The 20307-nt window shown below is 39.7% G+C and overlaps 2 protein-coding genes and 1 long non-coding RNA gene across 3 annotated transcripts; 1 reads left to right on the forward strand and 2 right to left on the reverse strand.

Moving 5' to 3' along the window:
- The first annotated feature begins 254 nt into the window (after window positions 1-254).
- LOC127765474 (eudesmanediol synthase-like) lies at window positions 255-6272 on the forward strand. Its single transcript, XM_052290387.1, has 6 exons — window positions 255-587; window positions 997-1291; window positions 2817-3189; window positions 4476-4694; window positions 5039-5174; window positions 5325-6272. Exons 1-6 carry the CDS (start codon window positions 429-431, stop codon window positions 5877-5879), a joined length of 1737 nt encoding a protein of 578 aa, XP_052146347.1. The 5' UTR covers window positions 255-428; the 3' UTR covers window positions 5880-6272.
- LOC127765477 (uncharacterized) lies at window positions 5899-12418 on the reverse strand. Its single transcript, XR_008016123.1, has 2 exons — window positions 7028-12418; window positions 5899-6556 (listed from the first exon to the last, which is right to left on the reverse strand). It is a non-coding gene; the product is annotated as an uncharacterized LOC127765477 (long non-coding RNA).
- A 115-nt stretch (window positions 12419-12533) lies between these two features.
- On the reverse strand, window positions 12534-19651 carry LOC127765475 (eudesmanediol synthase-like). The gene is made up of 6 exons (XM_052290389.1): window positions 19423-19651; window positions 16434-16710; window positions 14767-15139; window positions 14274-14492; window positions 14037-14172; window positions 12534-13129 (listed from the first exon to the last, which is right to left on the reverse strand). The coding sequence occupies exons 1-6, from the start codon at window positions 19576-19578 to the stop codon at window positions 12563-12565; spliced, it is 1728 nt and encodes a 575-aa protein (XP_052146349.1). The 5' UTR covers window positions 19579-19651; the 3' UTR covers window positions 12534-12562.
- Between the last annotated feature and the right edge of the window lie 656 nt (window positions 19652-20307).

Below are 20307 nucleotides of genomic sequence, written 5' to 3' on the forward strand. Positions count from 1 at the left end.
CACCAACACGTAGTCGACAATAGGGTAGTATTCCTCCTCGAGTACGAACTCGTCAAGATCAGAGGTGGCGCTAGATCCCTCTTGTCAGCCTCCACAGGCACCATATATATCGTGTATGTTACAACTTGTAAAATGGAACTTCTTGTTATCTACTTCTCTACTTCTCTTATCACCCTAAAACTTAGCTGACTGAATTGGCGTGACTGGCTGAGGGCCGGGGATGACAAATGATTTTATTTTCTTACTTAGAATTCCTTGACAATTGAACTACTTTTTTTCCTTGATATATAATAATTGGTTGGGGGTGTGTGTGTGGTGGTGGGTACTAGAAGATGGGGTTGTACCTATAAATAGAGACCAGGAGGTAGTTCAATTATCCATATATCAGGTCGATCCGCAACTCCTGTAACTAACACAGAACGTGCAGCATGTCTGGGAGCAAGGTAATTAGTGTTCTCAACACGGAGATGCTCGCTGTTAACGGTGGCACACCGCAGCTGACTGCCTCTGCCACGGCCACTGCCCAAACTTTTGCCCCGTCCGTGTGGGGCGACTTCTTCGCCACCTACGCTCCTCCCAACTCAAAGGCATGTGCTGATTAATTAAATATATACATCCATACTATGTAACATGTTGCCTGCAGCTTAATACTATTACTCTGTACTTTACTACTCCCTCAGTTTCAGGTTATAAGATATTTTGACTTTGGTCAAAGTTAAACTATTTTAAGTTTGATTAAGTTTGTAAAAAAAAACTAGCAGCAATTTCAACCCAAGATAAATTTATTATGAAAATATATTCAATTATTGATTTGATGAAACTAATTTAATATTATAAATAATATTATATTTGTCTATAAATTTAGTCAAAATTTGAATTTGACTTTGACCAAAATTAAAATGTCTTATAACCTGTAACATAGGGAGTATATAGGAGTAGTACTAGCTTGATTAATTACTAGTCTGACAACATATTAATTACTTCTCATGCATACAGAGGTCAGAGAAGTGGACGAGAGAAAGAGCGGAAGAGCTAAAGGTGCAAGTTCGCAGCAAGCTGTTGAAGGCCAAGAGCAGCAGCAGTGCGGCAGACATGGTGATGCTAGTCGACACGCTCGAACGCCTTGGCATAGACAACCACTTCCGTCACGAGATCGCGGCGATGTTACACCGCGTACACCGGGAGCAGCAGGAGTGCACTGCCGGCTCCGGCGACGACGACGACGACGACCTCCACATTACTTCCCTTCAGTTCCATCTACTTCGCAAGCACGGCTTCAGGGTATCTGCAGGTACAATAACATACTCTCCACTTTTTTAATATATGATACCGTTAACTTTTTAAATACGTTTAATCATTCATTTTATTTAAAAATCATATAATTATCATTTATTTTATTGTAACTTGATTTATCGTTGAATGTTATTGAAGCCTGATTTAATTTTTTTTATTTGCACAATAATTTTGAATAAAATAAATGGTCAAATGTTTATAAAAAGGTTAATAGTGTTATATATTAAAAAAGAGAGGTAGTATCAAATCTTCAGATTATGAAGGTTCCTAGCTAAGCACATGAACAAATATATGCAGATCTGAAAAAGTATATCGTCTAAGTACATAGCTGGGTCGATTTTTAAATATGTACATATGTAGATGCAAGATATATCCCTATATATATAGAGAGAGAGAGAGTAATTGAGCATTTTGAGGAAGCACCTACGTTAACAAAATAATCTAGATCATGTCCTAATACATATGTAGATTAATTAGATTTTGCAAAATATATTAACTTAGAAATCCAGAATCAATAAATATGGGGCCGTAAGAGCTCCATCGTTTGCTGGTTGTGTTCGTTTCACTGTGTTCCCAACTCCTCTCCCTCGTGTTACACACGTACGCTTTTTAAACTGCTAAACGATATGTTTTTTACAAAAAGTTTCTATATAAAAGTTGCTTAAAAAATCATATTGATCCTTTTTAAAAAAATAGTTAATACTTAATTAGTCACGTTTTAATGGACCGCTCCGTTTTCCGTGTAAAGTGAATGAGTTCCCATCCCAAAGGAACGAACGCAGCAATATTCTCTTACCAACCGCAGCCAAAATTTAAAATAGGAAACCTAATTTTATATTTGATTTTGATAATTTTTTTATTATAGTTTATTTTCCAAAATTGTTTTTTAAATCATTAAAATACAAATATAAATGTTTTATCTATAAATTCGTTTCAGTTGCATCGTTCATTTTTTTTCACGGCTTATCAGTATTTCCGCAAACATGACTGTAATTTTAAAAGTCAAAATTAAGAGTTAGAGACTTGGGAAATATCATGCATGGACTCTTCTTTCAATCTAATCCACTCCAATTAAGAAATAAATTCGAAATTAATAATTATAAAGAAGTGCCCATTCCAGAGTGTCAATTTAGCATTTTATTAATTCAATTCTGAAATTAATAATTAGCCAGTTGAAACTGATTTTTGAACTCTTTTTTTAGTCTAATATAAATGCAAGGCCGAACAATAAATTATTCCATTATAGAAAAAATACGAAGTTACAATTTGCATGATGTTGCAATTCATTAAAAAATAAAATTACATGTAGAAATATTCAAACTTGGATTAAAAGAAAATATAATATAAAATTGTGGTTAAGAAAAGAAAAATTGCATATAGCATATGCCACTGCAATTTTCGGCTCCGGAACGTGCAGTCTTAACTACTAGGTGACTGGAAATTTTCAGGCACCTGAAATATAGCAATCCTATAGTAACATACATGAGTTCTTCACTAATACAAAATATTTACTGCTGTAATAGCTGTATTCGACAAGTTTATAGATAGCAAGGGCAGTTTCAGAGCAAGCCTAAGCAGTGACACGAGGGGCCTGCTAAGCCTGTACAACGCGGCTCACATGGCCATGCCTGGCGAGGAGGCGCTGGACGACGCGATCGCGTTCGCGAGGCACCACCTTCGGTCCATACAAGGTAAGCTGAGGTCGCCGATGGCCGAGCAGGTCTCCCGTGCCCTTGACATCCCTCTGCCACGGACGCCTAGGCGGCTGGAGACGATGCGCTACATCGCCGAGTACGAGCACGAGCCAGCTTTTGATGGCGTGGCGCTGGAGCTCGCCAAGCTGGACTTTGAGCTCGTCAGGTCTCTTCACCTCAGGGAGCTCAAGGCCCTCACCCTGTAAGTCTCTTCACTTCTTTGCCTCTTGACTCTTCAGCCCACATGCTCCCTACTTAAATTTTCCTCTCATTATACAGAAATATTTTTTTCTATACAAGACACTCACGGATCGTAATTGGTCGAGTCTGCAAAAATCAACCTCTATTTTCACATACAACTCGTTAAAAGGACCGCATGCAAAAATCAATTTTCATAGGTGAGCCTTTTAAGAGTCCGCACGCAAAAATAAGCCTATTTTTCAGGTGAGCCTTTCAAGGGGCCGCACACAAATATATATTTTCACAGGCGGGCCTATTAAGGATCCGCCTAAAGTCTAAGTTACATCCTTCTATCCCTCTTAAACACTTCAAAATATTTCATTCTTATCCACTCATCTCTCTCACTCCTTCTCTCCGCATTACTTTCTCTCCACTCTCACACCTCCTATCAAACACGCGGCCAGCGGCAAGTGGCGGGCAGATCCACCTCCGTCGGGCCCATGATGGCCCAATCTGTCGCCGCCAGATCCATGATGACTGGATCCACAGGCGGCGGGTAAAGCGGCCAATGGCAGGAGACGGGTAAAACGGCCAACGGCGGGAGTCGGGTGAATCAGCCTAGCAACGGGTGGCGGGCGACGCGCCCGATGGTGAGAAGCGGGTGCCGCCCAAATCTGGCAGCGGCGGGAGGAGCCCAGGGGCAGCAGCTAGGGTTTTGATTTGTTTTACGATTTTTATTTTTTCCGGACTTTTATTTTTGCATGCGGACAACATAAGTACCCGCACACGCAAACCGGATTTTAGCGCATGGGTGCACCACCTGCATGGACAATTAGTGATTTTCGCATACAGTTTCCGGGCAAACGGGCCGGAGGTCGGTACGTAAAAATCACTTTAGGTCCATCTGGAAAAAATTGTTTTTTTTACTGGTGTTTGTTTCGTGTTATATGTCATCTTAAGTTTTTTTACTAAGTTAAACTTAAGTTATAAGTTTGATTCAATTTATAGAAAAATTTATAACATCTACGATACCAAATCGATTTCATTAAAAATATCATTTAGTTTATTTTAATAATATGTTTGTTTTGGGTTGGAAATGCTGCTTTATTTTCTTATAAAGTTAAACTTAAAATTTTGATTAAATAAAAGTTAAAACGGTATATAATACGAAATTCGAACGGATGTAGTAGTCACCAATTAGCCATGTCAATCTATTATGACTAATAAGTGCGTGTTCACAATTGCCAAATTCACCAATTAATTAGTTCAAACTAGCTCTTGGTTGATTTCATATGTATGTTTGCGCAGCTGGTGGAAAGACATGTTCAACAGCGTCAAGCTAAGTTATGCTAGAGACCGTATCGTGGAGACTTACTTCTGGACCTGCGGCATATACCATGAGGAGGAGTACTCTCGCGCACGTATCATATTCACCAAAGTTTTTGGACTCATGTCTTTGATGAACGACACTTACGACGCACACGCCACCTTAGAGGAGTGCCACAAGCTCAACAAAGCTATACAGAGGTATTTTTTTTTATGAACAAAAGATGTACTTATATAAAAGTTAAGAGCAACTTTACAGTCCTCGAGAAGGTAACATGAGATACCACTTTTTCTATTATAAATTTAGTACCTTATAGTATCTAGTTATCAAGAGGTACCAAATTTAATACCTCATGACATCTTCTCAAGTACTGTAAAATTGCTCAAAAGTATCTAGGTACCAAGAAGTACCAAATTTACAATTTTTGATACCTCATGAGACCTACTCAAGTACTGTAAAATTGCTTAAAAGTTAACGATGGTCTAGTTGTTATGTAATTTGCCAACAAAGAGCACTAAATTAGTTTATCCTTGTATGTATGTAGATGGGATAAGAGCGCGGTCTCTATTCTACCCGAATATCTTCATGTCTTCTACATAAAGTTACTGAACAACTTTCACGAGTTAGAGGATTGCTTGGAGCCAACCGAGAAGTACCGCATTTCTTACGCCAAAACTGGGGTAAAATCCTGGCACACAGAAAATGATCGACATCATGTTCAACGTGCACGTTCGATCATCATATTCATCCACACAATTTTGATTAATTGTTGCTGATCCTGTACCTACCATAATTTAATTATGTCTTATATATACACATGCTACGTACAGTACAAGCATTTGTCGGAATACTACCTCCGTGAGGCCCAATGGTCGAGCGACAGGTACATGCCCAGCTTCGCCGAGCACCTGGACGTGTCTGCCATGTCCTCCGGCTTCCCGCAGCTGGCCCCGGTGGTGCTGTTGGGCGTGCGCGACGGCGACGGCGCGGCGACCGCGGAGGCGTTCGGGTGGGCGGCTGCCGTCCCCGCCCTGGTCCACGCCAGCGGGGAGCTTGCCCGCTTCCTCAACGACACCGCCTCCTACAAGATCGGGAAGAGAGACAAGGACATACCGAGCACGGTGGAGTGCCACATGGCGGAGCGCGGCGTGGAAGGGGAGGAGGCCGTGGCGGCGGTGGCCGCGATGGCGGAGCGCGCGTGGAGGACGATCAACCGGGAGTGCGTGGAGATGGATCGGGCACTGCTCCCGGCGGCGCAGCTGGTGGTGAACCTGACGAGGATGCTGGAGGTGATCTACCTTGGTGGCAGGGACGGGTACACCGCCGGCGCCGACATCAAAGACCTCGTCACCAACTTCTTCCTCGCAACGCCCTCCCAGTTTTAACTAGATACAGCAAAGCATATGCACATACACATATACTACATGTGTAAAATCGTGTAACGTTTGCATGTACACCGAAGTAATAAATTAATATGCATGTGTATCTTAATTACAAATAAGATGGAGCAAATCCACCGGCCGCGCAGCTGCTGGTGAACCTGACGAGCACCATGGAGGTGGTGTACCTCGGCGGCAAGGACGGCTACACCATCGGCTCCGGGCTCAAGGGGGTCATCGCCGATCTCTTACTCGACCCAGTCCATGAAGATTAGATACAACTAGAAATAGACGCGCGCTTCGCTGCACGTGGCGACTGTGTGAACTGTATTTTCATGCTATTGCTTAGCAGTGGACACAGACAATAACATAATGGTAATAAACATTGGATCTCATAAAGAGTTGGAAAATGAATCCTTTCTTATATTATACAGAAATTGCTAGCTATTCAAATAGTCCTACAACAATGGATGCAAAAGATACTATGAGTATATAGAATCAAATACTGTGTTGAAAGTTGTTTGCGGTTTTCTCAATGTTAAACCCTATAAAGGGCATTATACTATTTTTCTCTCATCCTACTAAATATAATGCCAGAACTCCTGCCTTTTGCCCAAAGAAATGGTGGGCCCCAAGATGAACTCTCTTCTTGCCATCCATCACTTTAGCCTTCGTAAGGATCCCTGGAATAGAGTGAAAATATGTTTTTTTTTTTTGGTTTCAAAAGGGTCAATCTAATTGGATCACAATAGATATTTCAAATACCCCCATTTCTTCATGTCTAACAACACTATCAACTTCAGCAAGAAAAAAAAGAAGAAAAAGAAAAGGAGGAATGAGGTGTCTAAACACTATATGTTTATGATATGTTGAAGTACAACAAATATTTCCATTGCAGATTAGGTCTATTCATACTTTCAAGTGAACAAAGTCCACTAAAATTTACATCAGTATAAAGACCATGGGCCAGGTTGAGAGGCAATATAATCAGGATTTGACTTTTCTTTTCGGCATATGAGCTTAGTAGTAGGACATGTTTACACATAAATCATATTGTATTGCATAATTATCTAACTTTCTAAACGAAGAACAAATAAGTATATTCAGACAACGAAATAATGTAGTTGCAAAAGTTCAGAGTGCAAATTACCAACCTGAGATATAGTTATCTCATCCATTGTTAGAAATAAGTCGACGAATTGAAGAAAGCGAGGTCCATGTGAGAAATATCAAAACCTAAGCCTAATAAGATCATTTAGATGGTACTAAAAACAGCTAGAAACCATGAAATAAAATTTAAAAAACATTTCTTTTTAATAGTCAATGTGTGTAGGGAACTTAATGTACACTTATCTGAAGACCTCCATGAGCATGGCACACACCATGTCCTCATAGCTTCTTTGTGCCTTAGAAGAATTAAAAGACTTGCTTTGTGTGGATAATTAATCTTGCAATAACAAATCTGTTACCTATCAACAAAGAACATAACAGTCAAAGATTAAACTAATACTCAAAATTGTTTGTCAGTGGAATATAAATGAAAGAGTAAATTTCACAAAACTAAGGATACTTTGATCAAATTATCACAAAACTACAGATTTAAGAATGTGTTTCACAGCACTACAGATTTAGTATCAAATTTATCACGGAACTACAGATTTAAGGATTTATATCACAAAAATATAGATTTAACAACTATTTTATCACAAAACTACACATTTAAAAACTATTTTATCACAAAACTACAGACTTTGTAACTTTAAATAATTAATAGTGCTATGATCTAAACTCTAGAGTATGTAGTTCTTTGATAACTTCATCACTAAATCTGTAGTTTTGTATATGGTGCATTAAATCTGTAGTTCCGTGAAAAGTTTGATGCTAAATCTATAGTTTTGTGATACACATTCTTAAATCTGTAGTTTTGTGATAATTTAACCTAAGTATCTGTACTTTTGTGAAATTTACTATAAATGAAACTATATTGTTGGAAAGACATGATACAGAGATATAGTAAACAGTCTTTTAGAGTACATATAAAGCAAATATTTGCATGTGTTGTCTTAAAGAAGGAGTAAATCAAGGATATAATGATCAAGGTACGATGACCTTGAGCAGTATCTGCAAGGCATGAAGCCATCAAACTCAGCCTATTTTTTTACCAGAAGGCAAACACATTGTGCTTATCACTGGACACTGCAGAGATATCACTCTTCTAAAACAAATAACATCAAGGAAAAACAAATGACCCAGAAATATCAGATTTCTTGATCATCATACACCACAGAAAAGCTGAAAATACCATATCACTGCAAAATACACAACAAGAATCAGCAGCAATCGTTAGGTACGTCAACTGAGAAGACCATACATACTTGATCCCAGCAGGCTTCCTTGCCGTAGTGCATGGAAGATTTCTTACCATACTGCACCATAGCGATGCAGTTTGGAAATAATTGGATTTCAGTTTATCTCATCATTGGTGGCAAATTTAGCAAGAATATTACCATTTGAATCTTGCAGAGTTGCAGCCATCCTTAACAGTGAGGACATCAACTGAATCTTGCATGCAGCCATAGCAGCAAGGACAAAACTCAATGGATGGCTCAGCCTGACAGCAGATACAAACAGCAGCATGGAAGCCAATCCTCTCCCTAATATGTTGTACATCCTAAGACTCAACGGGAGCAAAGCAAGATGGTGATCCAGTAAAACCTCAAGTGAATGCATGGAAAATAATCAATGATGAGGTAGAACAGCCTTACATTGCTACCTCTGTGCTAATGGTCGGCGCAAAGGGAAGGAATTAGAGCAAGATGGAGGGGTGCGGCACCTTGATTGATGACATCGACCTTTCACAGCTGCAGGAATGGCAATGGATCGAGGATGCAACACCAACATGTCAAACGCCAGCGGACAGAGAACACGCGGAGTGGCGGTGCAGTCTGATGGGGGCGCTGATTCAGTCATCGCTGGATCACCATATCTGCCTGCGCCACAACCTCCTCCTTGACCTCATTTCGCACATGAAGCGGCGCTAGACTGAGCGTCTGAGCCTGGCATGGCGGAGATGAAATAGAGGAAGAGGGCGGCGACAACTCTCGTCGGGCCACAGGATCCGCCGGCGAGGATACCTGGGTCGCCGGATCTGGCGGACTCGACCTCCGCACCTCAGGCAGCGGCGGCTCGGCAACGATGGCTGGAGGAGGGCGGGACTGCGACGACGACGACGTGTATGAGTGGAGGAGGACGGCGAGGCTGCGGTGGCGACGACGCGCGCGAGTGGAGGAGGATGGAGAGGCGACGCACATGGGGGTAGGAGGATGGCGAGGCGGCGCAGGAGGACGGCAAGGCGGCACAGGAGGGTGACCGGCCGAGGCGGCCTGGGCGGCTAGGGTTTGGTACCGGTTGCCAAAATCCACGCCGTCCATTCCCAATCTGACGATCGCACGGGTGTGGAAGGGCCGTCACAGCGGGACACGTGGACATCCAGATCGAGCCTAGCGCGAGATCGGACGGTGGATGCTACCGAGGACTAATGTGTAATTGACTGAAAGAGCGAGGAATACTTTGCAAAACGTCGCTGATGTGGCGCGGTAAATTCTCAGCGATCCCACGGGGTCTAGAGAGTTACTATGTGATATATGCTCTCTCCATCAAAAAAAAAACCAATCTAATAGACTAAAGGTGATATTTCATAATACAACGAATTTACGAATTCGAACATAAGATTATTTAGATTCATTGTGCTAAAAAATATCACATCTAATATTAGATATATTGGTTTTTTTAAGACGGAGGGAGTAGTTATTTATGTGATCAACAATTTGCTACACGGATATATTGGGGACTCCTATGGGTTGGGCGCTCGATTGATCTGGAGAAAAATCGGGCGCTGACGTCAGCGCCCGATTTACGTGCAAAACTAATTTAAACTGATTTTTCTCTTACTTATCCAAATCATGATCCGATTGCACCATTAAATTCGTTGCAATTAAATCTTCAAAACAAGACCACACATGGATATATTCCGAGGAAAAAAAATTTTAGCTTATTATTGAATTATTTTTAAATGTTGCACAATGTTCCACTAGGTATATCGGAATTGTTTCACTAAGTAGATCGAAAATGTTTCACTCATTTAAATCGGGTGTTGTTTCACCTTATATAAAAACAATGTTTCAGCAAATAGCAAAAGAATGTTTCAGTTCAATGTAACATTTAATCCATACATAGTGAAACATTATAAGTACATTAAGTGAAACATTTTTCGGTGGAATAAAAAATAAAATGAATTCCCTTAACAGGGGGTTTCCAAAATATGTGGGTTTTTTTTGTTGCAATGGAATATTTCAATTCACTGCAACATTAGATTTATACATAGTGAAACATTGTGAGTACACTAGGTGAAGCATTTTGGTGGAACAAAAAATAAACAAAATTCCCTTAACAGAGGGTTTCCAAAATATGTGGTTGATTTGTTGTAGGTGGGAACAGGTAGTATGGTGGGGTCCAGCGGCATTTACCGCGCGCGGGGGCGGGGTGTGGGGAGCGTCCGATTTTTGCTCCCCCCGCCCGGGCGACCGACTATAATCATTATATACTTCCTAGCTACTTCTTCTGTCTTAAAAAAATATCCAATTCTCTTTGAGAGAGAGAGAGACTAGCTCTTAAGTAGCAAAATGGATGTGTACTTACATACAACGCGATAAATCCTAGCTAAATCACTAGCATATACTTATGATATATACTATACCTTGTCTTCCATAAGAAATTGTCATACATGGTTGTGCATTAAATATGCATGCCGTATGTGTGTGCGCAGAATCCAGCAAGTTGCTCTCAGTCTACTTTTGTGTGTGGTATGTGCGCTTTTTTTTCAAAACTCATGAACTTTACTTAAGCTGTGTTTAGTTCACATTGAAATTGAAAGTTTGGTTGAAATTGGGATGATGTGACGGAAAAGTTGGAAGTTTGTGTATGTAGGAAAGTTTTGATGTGATGGAAAAGTTAGAAGTTTGGAAAAAAAAACTTTAGAACTAAACACGGCCTTGATAGGGAGGTTAAACCCAAACATATTACATGAGTGATGGAAACATCTCCCAAGGGGGGAGATTAGACAGGTAGCCTAACGTGAAAGAACTAGTATGCCGGTATATATACTCCATCCGTCCCAAAATAAGTGTAGTTTTGCACTATTCACGTTCAACATTTGACCGTTCGTCTTTTTTGAAAATTTTTTATGATTAGTATTTTTATTGCTATTAGATGATAAAACATGAATAGTATTTTTTATGTGACTAAATATTTTCAAATTTTTCATAAATTTTTCAAATAAGATGGACGGTCAAACGTTGGGCACGAATATCCATGGCTGCACTTATTTTGGGACGAAGGTAGTAGTAGGTAACGAACATATAGTAAGGTTGGAAGGCTCTGAAGATGGATTTAGTCCATTTTATTTCTAACGGGTAATTTGAAGAGTCAATAGCTAATATAGTCCCTGAAGTTTTGCTTCGGGCTCAGTTTAGTCTTTAAGGTTTCAAATCGTTCAAACAAGTCCTCCAAATTAATCATTTCGATTAATATAAAACTTGGACCAATAAAAAGTGCCACGTGAGCATGCCAAGTCACTCTCGCATGCAGTGGTATGAATGAAAGGACCATTCTACGCTTACATACCATATAGAAAAAAAAAGAAGATAAATGTTTCACACGTGTATAATCATTTTAGAATTGTCACTTACGACTGCTGCTGGCCTGTTATTTTTCTGTTTGTGTATTTTATTTCTTTTCTATTTGGTATATAAGGGTAGAATGGTCATTTCATTCATATCGCTGCATGCAAGGATGACTTGGCATACTTACGTGGCATTTTTTTTAAGGTTGAAGGACTATATTAACCCAAATAATTAATTTAGATGACTTGTTTGGACGATTTAAAACATATCGAGGACTAAATTGAGCCCGAAGCAGAACTTCAGGGACCGTATTGGCTATTCACCCTATAATTTGAAAGTATCAAAATATAGCACATTTTTTATTGTAAATTTTGATATAAATAGTATTTTGAGATACCTCAAATACTTTCTCAAGTACAGTATATTTCTCATTTCTAACATACACATACATAAAACTACTGATTACGTGTCCATATAATATACTTCCTCCATTCCAAATTGATTTACATATAGTTTTTTTAAGGTTATTTATAAATGATCTACATATTTGTGTTCATTCATTAAGTCAATTTGTTATTTAGGCATTGGAGTAAATGGATATTGATGCATGCATTCATGCACACAAGTATTTATAACCCACCTGTAATATATTGATTTGCTATTGGCTAGAAATAGTGGGGATGGTGCATGCATTGAGTTTATTGCTAGAATAAATATAGTATGAGAGAATTATTAGCTTTTTTTTTTGTTTTGGTGTACTATGTAGATCAATTTGGAATAGAGGGAGTATATATTATACACATATATGTCTTTTATTGATTATGTGTGTGTGTATATATAGTGTGTGTGTCTATATATATATATATATATATATATATATATATATATATATATATATATATATATATATATATATATATATATATATATATATATATATATATATATATATATATATATATATATATATATAGTATACACATATATGCTGGACAGGAACGCGTACGTCTATGATTGCTGTGGCTGATTAACGGGAAGGGGATCGAGGAAGAGGGCGGTGACGAGACCCTTGAGGTCGACGCCGACGGTGTAGCCGTCCCTGCCGCCGAAGTAGATGACCTCCGGTGTCGTCGCAAGGTTCACCAACAGCCGCGCCGCCGGCAGCAGGTTGGGATCCATCTCAACGCACGCCCTATTGATCGTCCTCCATGCGCTCTCCACCAGCGCGGCCACCGCCGCCACGGCCTCCTCCCCGCCCACGCCGCGCTCCGCCATGTAGCACTCGATCGTGCTCGCCCCGTCCTTGCCGCTCTTCCCGGTCTTGTAGGAGGCGACGTCGTTGAGGAAGCGGGTGACCTCGCCGCCGGCGCGGACCAAGCTGGCCGTCCACTCGGATGCCTCCATGGACGCCGCCACGCCGTCGCCGTCGCGCACGCACAACAACACCGCCACCAAAGCCATCGTCGGGTAGCCGGACGACATGCAAGACACGTCCAGATGCTCGGCGAAGCTAGGCATGTGCTTGTCGCTCGACCATTGGGCCTCACGGAGGAAGTACTCAGATAACTGCTTCAACTGCACATACATAGATACATATGTGCATGCATGTGGAGGAAAATTAGTCAAAATTATTGGAAAATGCTTTATACCGAAATTCCAAAGAAAAGGAAATATCGGACTCTTCATCTATCCCATAGACAAACCCTATCCATCTTACATGCCTAATTGTTCTTTTCATTCTTTCCTCCTCTCTTTAAATATTTTTTCTTCTAAATTACTTATCCGATCTACGAACCAACCACACCGTTGTATTCGTTGCAATTAAATCTTTACAACAAGATATCATATGATTATATTATGTCAAAAGGCATGTGTTTCAAACTGTTAAAATAAAATGTATCATACGTGATAGTGATATGTTTCAATGTGCATCTTCAGTGTGTTTCATAAAATCCCTAAAACTACCTGCTACTACTCTCTCTCCACCTTATCTATGCACACATGCATATATTTTAGCAAGCTTCAAAATAATTTTTCTCTTAAAATTATTTATCCAATCTATGATCCGATCACATCATTAATTATATTCATTTTAATTAAATCTTTACAACAAGATATCTCGTATGATTATATTTTGTTAAAAAAAACACATGTTTCAATCAGTTAATACTTATTGTTTCATACGTGACAGCGACATGTTTCAATGGTATCTTCACCATGTTTCATAAAATATTTAAATGTTTCAGTTGCTGATTTTTTTTTCACCATATATAACTTCATGTTTCACTTGTTGATCAACCGCAACATTTGACCGTCCGATTTTTTGGGGTATCGGACGTCCGATGGTTAGCTTCCTCCAAAATTATTGTGTAGGTGATCGAACACACAAATAACACTCTTAGTATGTCTATGATTTTCTTGCGGAGCAAGAAATTTATTTATTTATTTTTTGACGCGAAAGGTAGGCGGAGCAAGATTTTACCGAAGTTTTCACGTAAGACATGCGGTACTTCTCGTCTGGCTCCAAGCTGTCCTTCATCTCATCAAAATTATTTAGCATTTTTATGTAAAAGAGGCACAGATATTCTGGTAGAATACAAACTGCACTCTTATCCCATCTACATATAAATAGAAGGATATATTAATTAGACTGCTCAGCCTATAGCTAGTTAGTATGCTCGTTGCCAAATTGACAGCGTAGGCCATCATTAATTTCTACCTCTGCATTGCTTCGTTAAACTTATGACACTCCTCCAAGGTGGCGTGGATGTCGTAAGTGTCATCCATCATGATCACCAGTTGAAACACCTTAACGAATATGATTCGCGCACGAGAGTAGTCCTCCCCGTGGAACATGGCACAAGTCCAAAAGTAAGACTCTACTATACGATCTCGAGCATAGCTCAGCTTTATGCTGTCATAGAGTTCTGTCCACCACCTGCCAATTATATTCGCATATATACATATTATATTAAACGCACCACTTATGTGTATTTAAATTAACTGTGAAGTGAAGTAAAATAGAGTTACTTTTCCGATGGTTTTTCACTAGAAGTAATATTCTACTATATATCATGATCTGCTGATGAGTGTGCAGGATATCGCTTATATAGCACAGCTCAACTTTAATTACGTGAAGCAAGAAATGATTGTGAAAAAAAAATTAATATGCATGAGAGAACATAATTGATTACAAGGAGAGGGTTGATTACAAGGAGAGGGTCTTGAGCTCCTTGAGGTAAAGAGATCTGATGAGCTCGAAGTCCAGCCTCGCGAGGTCCAGCACCACGCTGTCATGCGCCTCCTCCTGCTCGTACTCGGTGATGTAGCGCATCGTCTCCAGCAGCTTGGGTGTCCGTGGGAGAGGGATGTCGAGGGCACGGGAGACCTGCTCGGCCATTGGCGATCTCAGCTTACCTTGCAAGGACTGGAGGCTCCGTCTCGAGAACGCGATGGCGTTGTCGAGTGCCGTTTCGCCGGGCATGGCGAGGTGCGCTGCGTTGTATAGGCTTAGCAGGCCCCTTGCGTCTGTGCTCAAGCTTTCTTTGAAACAACCCGTGTTATCTTTGAACTTGTCGAATACATCTGCATGCACAAACAAGTTCTAGCTTGTAAGGTTGTCCATATATATACTACTACATATGCTCCAGGGATTTATCCAAATAAATCAGAGATGGGAGACATGTATGTTCAAATAACATGCTTTAGAGCCTTTGTTTGATCTTTGTCGTTTTTTAAATTCATTTAGTGTTTTTTCCCGTACTTTTTTTCAACATCTTTCCGGTCTCCAAAAGCTTTTGAACCTCTTTCCGTATTCAGCTTTTGGACTGAATTTACTTCCCTATCACTACTGGAGAAGTGATATTTGCTTGGTCATTGAAAAATCACATTAGTCGTGATTCGAGTAGAAACCGAGACTAAAGAATATCTTTAGCCCCGGGTTGGTAACACCAACCGGAAATAAATATTATTTTTAATCCCGATTCAAAAACATGTCAGACCCCCATTATCTTTAGTCCTGGTTAATGTTACCAACAGGATCCCGATTATTTATACTAACCGGGATCAAAATTAAATAACACCGTGAACAGCTGCCCCGAGCCGCGCACCTTGTCCTCCTCGCCTCATCCTTATCTCCTCCTCTTCTCCTCCCCCTCTCATTTTCTTACCCTCTCCTCCTCCACCTCCCCCCTCCTCCGATGACGATGACGCCAGTGATAGCGGGCGGCGGCGGGCAGTGACCTCCCCCTCTCCTCTCCTCCCCCTCCCCCCTCCTCCGACGGCGGCGACGGCGGGCGGCAGCCACCCCTCCGCGAGATCCGGCGGGAGGGGAGACCGGGCGGCGGCCTCCCCTTCACTAGATACGGCGGGAGGGGAGGGCGGTAGGTGGAAGCGGCGCACGGTCGGGCGGCCGGCTGTGGCTGTGGCTGTGGTTTTTTTTTAGATTTTGTGAATGATTGTAAATTTTGTTGTAGATTTTTTTAGATTTGGAGATGATTTGTTGTGCATAATTTGTAAGGATTTAGGGGTGACGGGTTGGTGCTTGAAATCAATAGATGCAAGCAAAAAAAAACAATAGAAAAAAACAAAAAAAAATTAGTCCCGGATGGTAACACTAACCGGGTATTTTTAGTCCCGGCCGGATTAGGCGTCATGGTTTGCAAAATGGAACTAAAGAGGTTATAAACCGGGACTAAAGAGCCATTTCCTAGCAGTGCATTTATTCTTTAGATTTTGTGTCCGCTCCTAGATATCAATGAAAATGCCTCTTCTAACTGATTCGGCAATTATATTCATTGTAGATCAACATGTACATACATATACTAACAAAATATTCTCCTAGGAAACTGCACAGAGATCGAATTATAATATGTGTTACCTGCAGATACCCAGAAACCATGCTGGCGAAGTAGACGAAACCTAAGGGATTCAAGGTGGAGCTGGTCAACAGTAACAACGCTCTTTTGTTCCTCATGGTGCAATAATACATGCTGTAACACTGTAGTGATCTCGTCGCGGAAGTGGTCGTCTATGTGGAGACGTTCGAGCACGTCCACTAGCATCACCGTGTAGGCCATACTCGTGGCCTTCAACAGCTTGCAGTGCACCTGCCTCTTTAGATGATCCACTTGTTCCCTCGACCACTTCTCTGACCTCTGAAAACATATGCACGAGTAATTAAATCCATGAGAGCCATAGTTAAAGCCTTAAAAGGGAATGCATCCTCCCTCCCTCCCTCCCCCCCTCTCTCTCTCTCTCTATATATATATATGTGTGTGTGTATATATGTGTGTGGGGGGGGAGTGCGTGCACATATAAGCCTTATCACGTACACACTGTGCACATGAACTAAAAAATTTCACCAAAAAATCTAAAAAAATATGATAAATATGTGTAAAGCCTCATCTTCAAATCCATTATATATAGGGAGAAAAAAAAGGTAAAATTCTGACAGATTTATACTCTTAAAACTATCAGAATTTTTATCTTGTTTGTTACAGCTAAATATAATGAATTTGAGATTAAGACTTTACACATAAGTACAATACAATTGAAGTTACTATTGTCATGGTTACGGATAAAGCATACCCTTTATCGTACGACTTATGAAATATACGGATCTGGCATACCTTCGTATATGTGGACAATTTATGTATACAATAAGGAAATATTTAAGAGATTATGGAAATAATCCCTACAGGCAGGTACACGGCAAAGTACTACTCGGAAAGGGTTAGGACTACACCATATCGTGCAGGATGAATCAATATCTTAATTCTACTTGAAGACTCAAGGTATAAATACAAACCCCCTGAGAGGTGCAGGGTATCAAATCATAGCACCAGCCAACCCGCCACCACGGGAGCAATCCGGAGTACTTGAAGCCTATTCAACAGTAGATCTCGTCGAGACTCTCTCGACAAGGATCTCGTCGGCAACTTCGGAATCAGTTGCTCTCTATTGTATTATGTGGATTTCCATATCAATCTCATATAAATTGAATTAGAGCTATTACCTTATGAGGGGCCTAAACCAGTATATTCCTTGTCTCTTTGTTTACTTGATGTCAAACGTGTAAGATCCTCATACCAGCGTACCCCAATACCCATATTATGCGGTCTACGGGTATCCCCCATCGACACTTTTTTTTGTGAAATTTGTTAGCTCGTATGTATATGAAAATACATGTGTGCACATATATGTTCCCTAGTTAAAGTATCCACGTATTGTCAAATTACTAATTGAGCTATCTAAAATATTGTACATGGTCAATTGTCTATGTACCCTTGAAATTTCACGCAATCTCTTTTATGCTCCTGTGTTTTTTTTAAGATCTCTCACACATCCATTTCATTAGTTGACCATGATAATTTTTAGTTCTATTCTTTTTAAGGAATGACCTAATTTCCCTTGGCATATTACTAAAAGTTTGACAAGTTAACTACCAAACTAGTTTTGGGTTTAAAAAAGTTAGTGATAATACAGAAAATGTAGTTTTGAAACTAAAAAAAATTAGAAGTAATTTCATTGAAATTTCAAAAACTTGTGAAACTTTGCATAAAATTTGAAATGTAATTTTTTTTACGAACATGCAGTTTGAAAATTGTCAGTTTGAGTTTAGCTATGTACTCTCGCTGCTTAGTTGATTCGTCATTCTAAAAAATCTCGCAAGAAACTAGCAGTTGACAATTTACATTGCTACCCTCATTAATTACAACCTAGTCATCTTTCCCCAGCAAGCATTAAATTTCTTGTGGCTAGTAACGTATTAGGATGAATGCATTGACGAAGGGTAGCAATGGATACTCCCTCATTTCCAAATTGATTATCATATAAGTTTATGCATCAGACCAAAGATAATTTAAATTACTATCACAATGCATGTATCGATTAAAACCCCATGTCAATTACACTTTAGCATGCACACATTCTCCCATGCTGTATTAATTGTATTCCGATGAAATCCGTGTCCATGCAGTTATATGATGATCAATTTAAGAATTTTGGATTCTATTACATGATTATCAATTTGGGAAGGAGGGAGTACATCTCTAAAAATGTTTTTGAGTGTACAACGACAAATATTTTGAGACGAATTAGAATGAAGAGAGTATTCACCTTTTCGTCACTATTGTCACTTCATGCAAAAAAAAATAAAAAATTGTTTAATTTTTTTTTCTTATCAACTGCATAATTTGAAAATTTTAAATGTGTTTTAGGCACTCTAATATTAAAAAAACTGAAAATTGCTCTTTGATTAGAACATTCATCATTATGTTGTAATACATAAATTACCGCCCCAGTTTTCGAAGATGCTCATAGAGGTTTACGTGCGCGTGTTCATAGAGGTGAGTATGCGTACGTTGTGAGTGTATGTGTTGTACTGTGTAATTCAAAAAAAATTAGGGTGATATATGGTCGTTTTAGAAAAAATAATGGTCAACTAAAGAAATATAGACGTAGGAAAGAACATAGAAAGCTCTGAGTTTTAAAGGGATTCGACAAAACCCAAGGACATAAACGAATTAGCCAAATATTTAGATACAAAATGATAATTTTCTCTATAATCTATATATTTCCCGTGTGTGCATATATGTAATACTTATACTGTTCAATAATACTAGTACTCTCTCCATATTTTAATTTATGACGCCGTTGGCTTTTCAACAAATGTTTGAACTTTCGTCTTATTAAAAAAATTTATGTAATTATAATTTATTTTATTGTGACTTGATTTATCATCAAATGTTCTTTAAGCATGACATAAGTATTTTTATATTTACATAAAAATTTTGAATAAGACGAGTGGTCAAACATTGGTTAAAAAGTTAACGGCATGATACATTAAAGAGTATTAGTTTGCATGCCTGTGGGCTGGGAGGGGTGTAGGTGACGAAGAAGTCGCCCCACATGGACGGAGCACAAGTTCGACCGGTGGCAGCTGCGGCGGCTAGCTGCGTGGTGCCACCTTTAACTGCAAGCACCTCCGTATCGAGAACACTAATCACCTTACTCCCAGACATGATATCTCCGTCGGTGTGCGCTTGTCAGTTAGAGAGGTTGTGAACTTGCGACTTGGATGTATTGGATTGGATTGTCCTTACTATCTCTGTCTCATGGGTCTATATTTATAGACAAACACAGTAAGAGAGAGAGGTCATTGATGTCGTCATCGCTAGAGATGAACATTTTCAAAATTGAGTTCAAGGTTTCAAAAATTGAGTTGAAAGTTTCAGAATTTAAGTAGAGTTTCAAATTTTAAATATAGTTTTCAAATTTTAGAAAAAAAAACATGAAACACTAGTTTGAGAAAAAAAAACGCATAGAGGGTTACCAAATTTAATGTTAATCAGATCGTACAAAATGGGTAATTAGCGCTAATCATGATTTTATTCTGGTCGTATTTGATGGTGGCCCAACAGGACCCTCGCGCCCTGACCCTCATCAGTTAAACAAGTCGTGCATTTGCACTGATCAACGGAATAGATTTTTCACACAAAGTATCTATGTATTTGGTTTTTATGCATATTTATTTTGGAAAGAAAATCCGAATCACCCCATGGACTGTTGAGGCAGTGCAATTTACCCCTAAACCATAATATCATATGTTTTGCCTCTCCACTCTTTAAGCGCCGCCGCTCACCGGTTTTGGGTTCATCAAGCGCCTCTGCTCACCGGTCTTGGGTTCATGGCCCACTTGGTCTTTTTTTTTTTTGACCTTTTGTTACTGATTGGAGTGCTAGGTTGGCGCC

The sequence above is a fragment of the Oryza glaberrima genome, chromosome 3 (genome assembly GCF_000147395.1).
Source record: "Oryza glaberrima chromosome 3, OglaRS2, whole genome shotgun sequence".
NCBI lineage: Eukaryota > Viridiplantae > Streptophyta > Magnoliopsida > Poales > Poaceae > Oryza > Oryza glaberrima.

What these genes read in the sequence shown, in the direction of transcription:
- LOC127765474 (XM_052290387.1), top strand. Translation starts at nt 429, where the DNA reads ATGTCTGGGAGCAAGGTAATTAGTGTTCTCAACACGGAGATGCTCGCT. An exon ending in GAGCTCAAGGCCCTCACCCT is followed by an intron (nt 3,190 to 4,475) that starts GTAAGTCTCTTC and finishes ATGTTTGCGCAG; the next exon opens with CTGGTGGAAAGACATGTTCA. An exon ending in CTCAACAAAGCTATACAGAG is followed by an intron (nt 4,695 to 5,038) that starts GTATTTTTTTTT and finishes GTATGTATGTAG; the next exon opens with ATGGGATAAGAGCGCGGTCT.
- LOC127765475 (XM_052290389.1), bottom strand. Translation starts at nt 19,578, where the DNA reads ATGTCTGGGAGTAAGGTGATTAGTGTTCTCGATACGGAGGTGCTTGCA. An exon ending in ACACCCCTCCCAGCCCACAG is followed by an intron (nt 16,711 to 19,422) that starts GCATGCAAACTA and finishes ATATGTTTTCAG; the next exon opens with AGGTCAGAGAAGTGGTCGAG. An exon ending in TGTCTTACGTGAAAACTTCG is followed by an intron (nt 13,130 to 14,036) that starts GTAAAATCTTGC and finishes ATGTATGTGCAG; the next exon opens with TTGAAGCAGTTATCTGAGTA.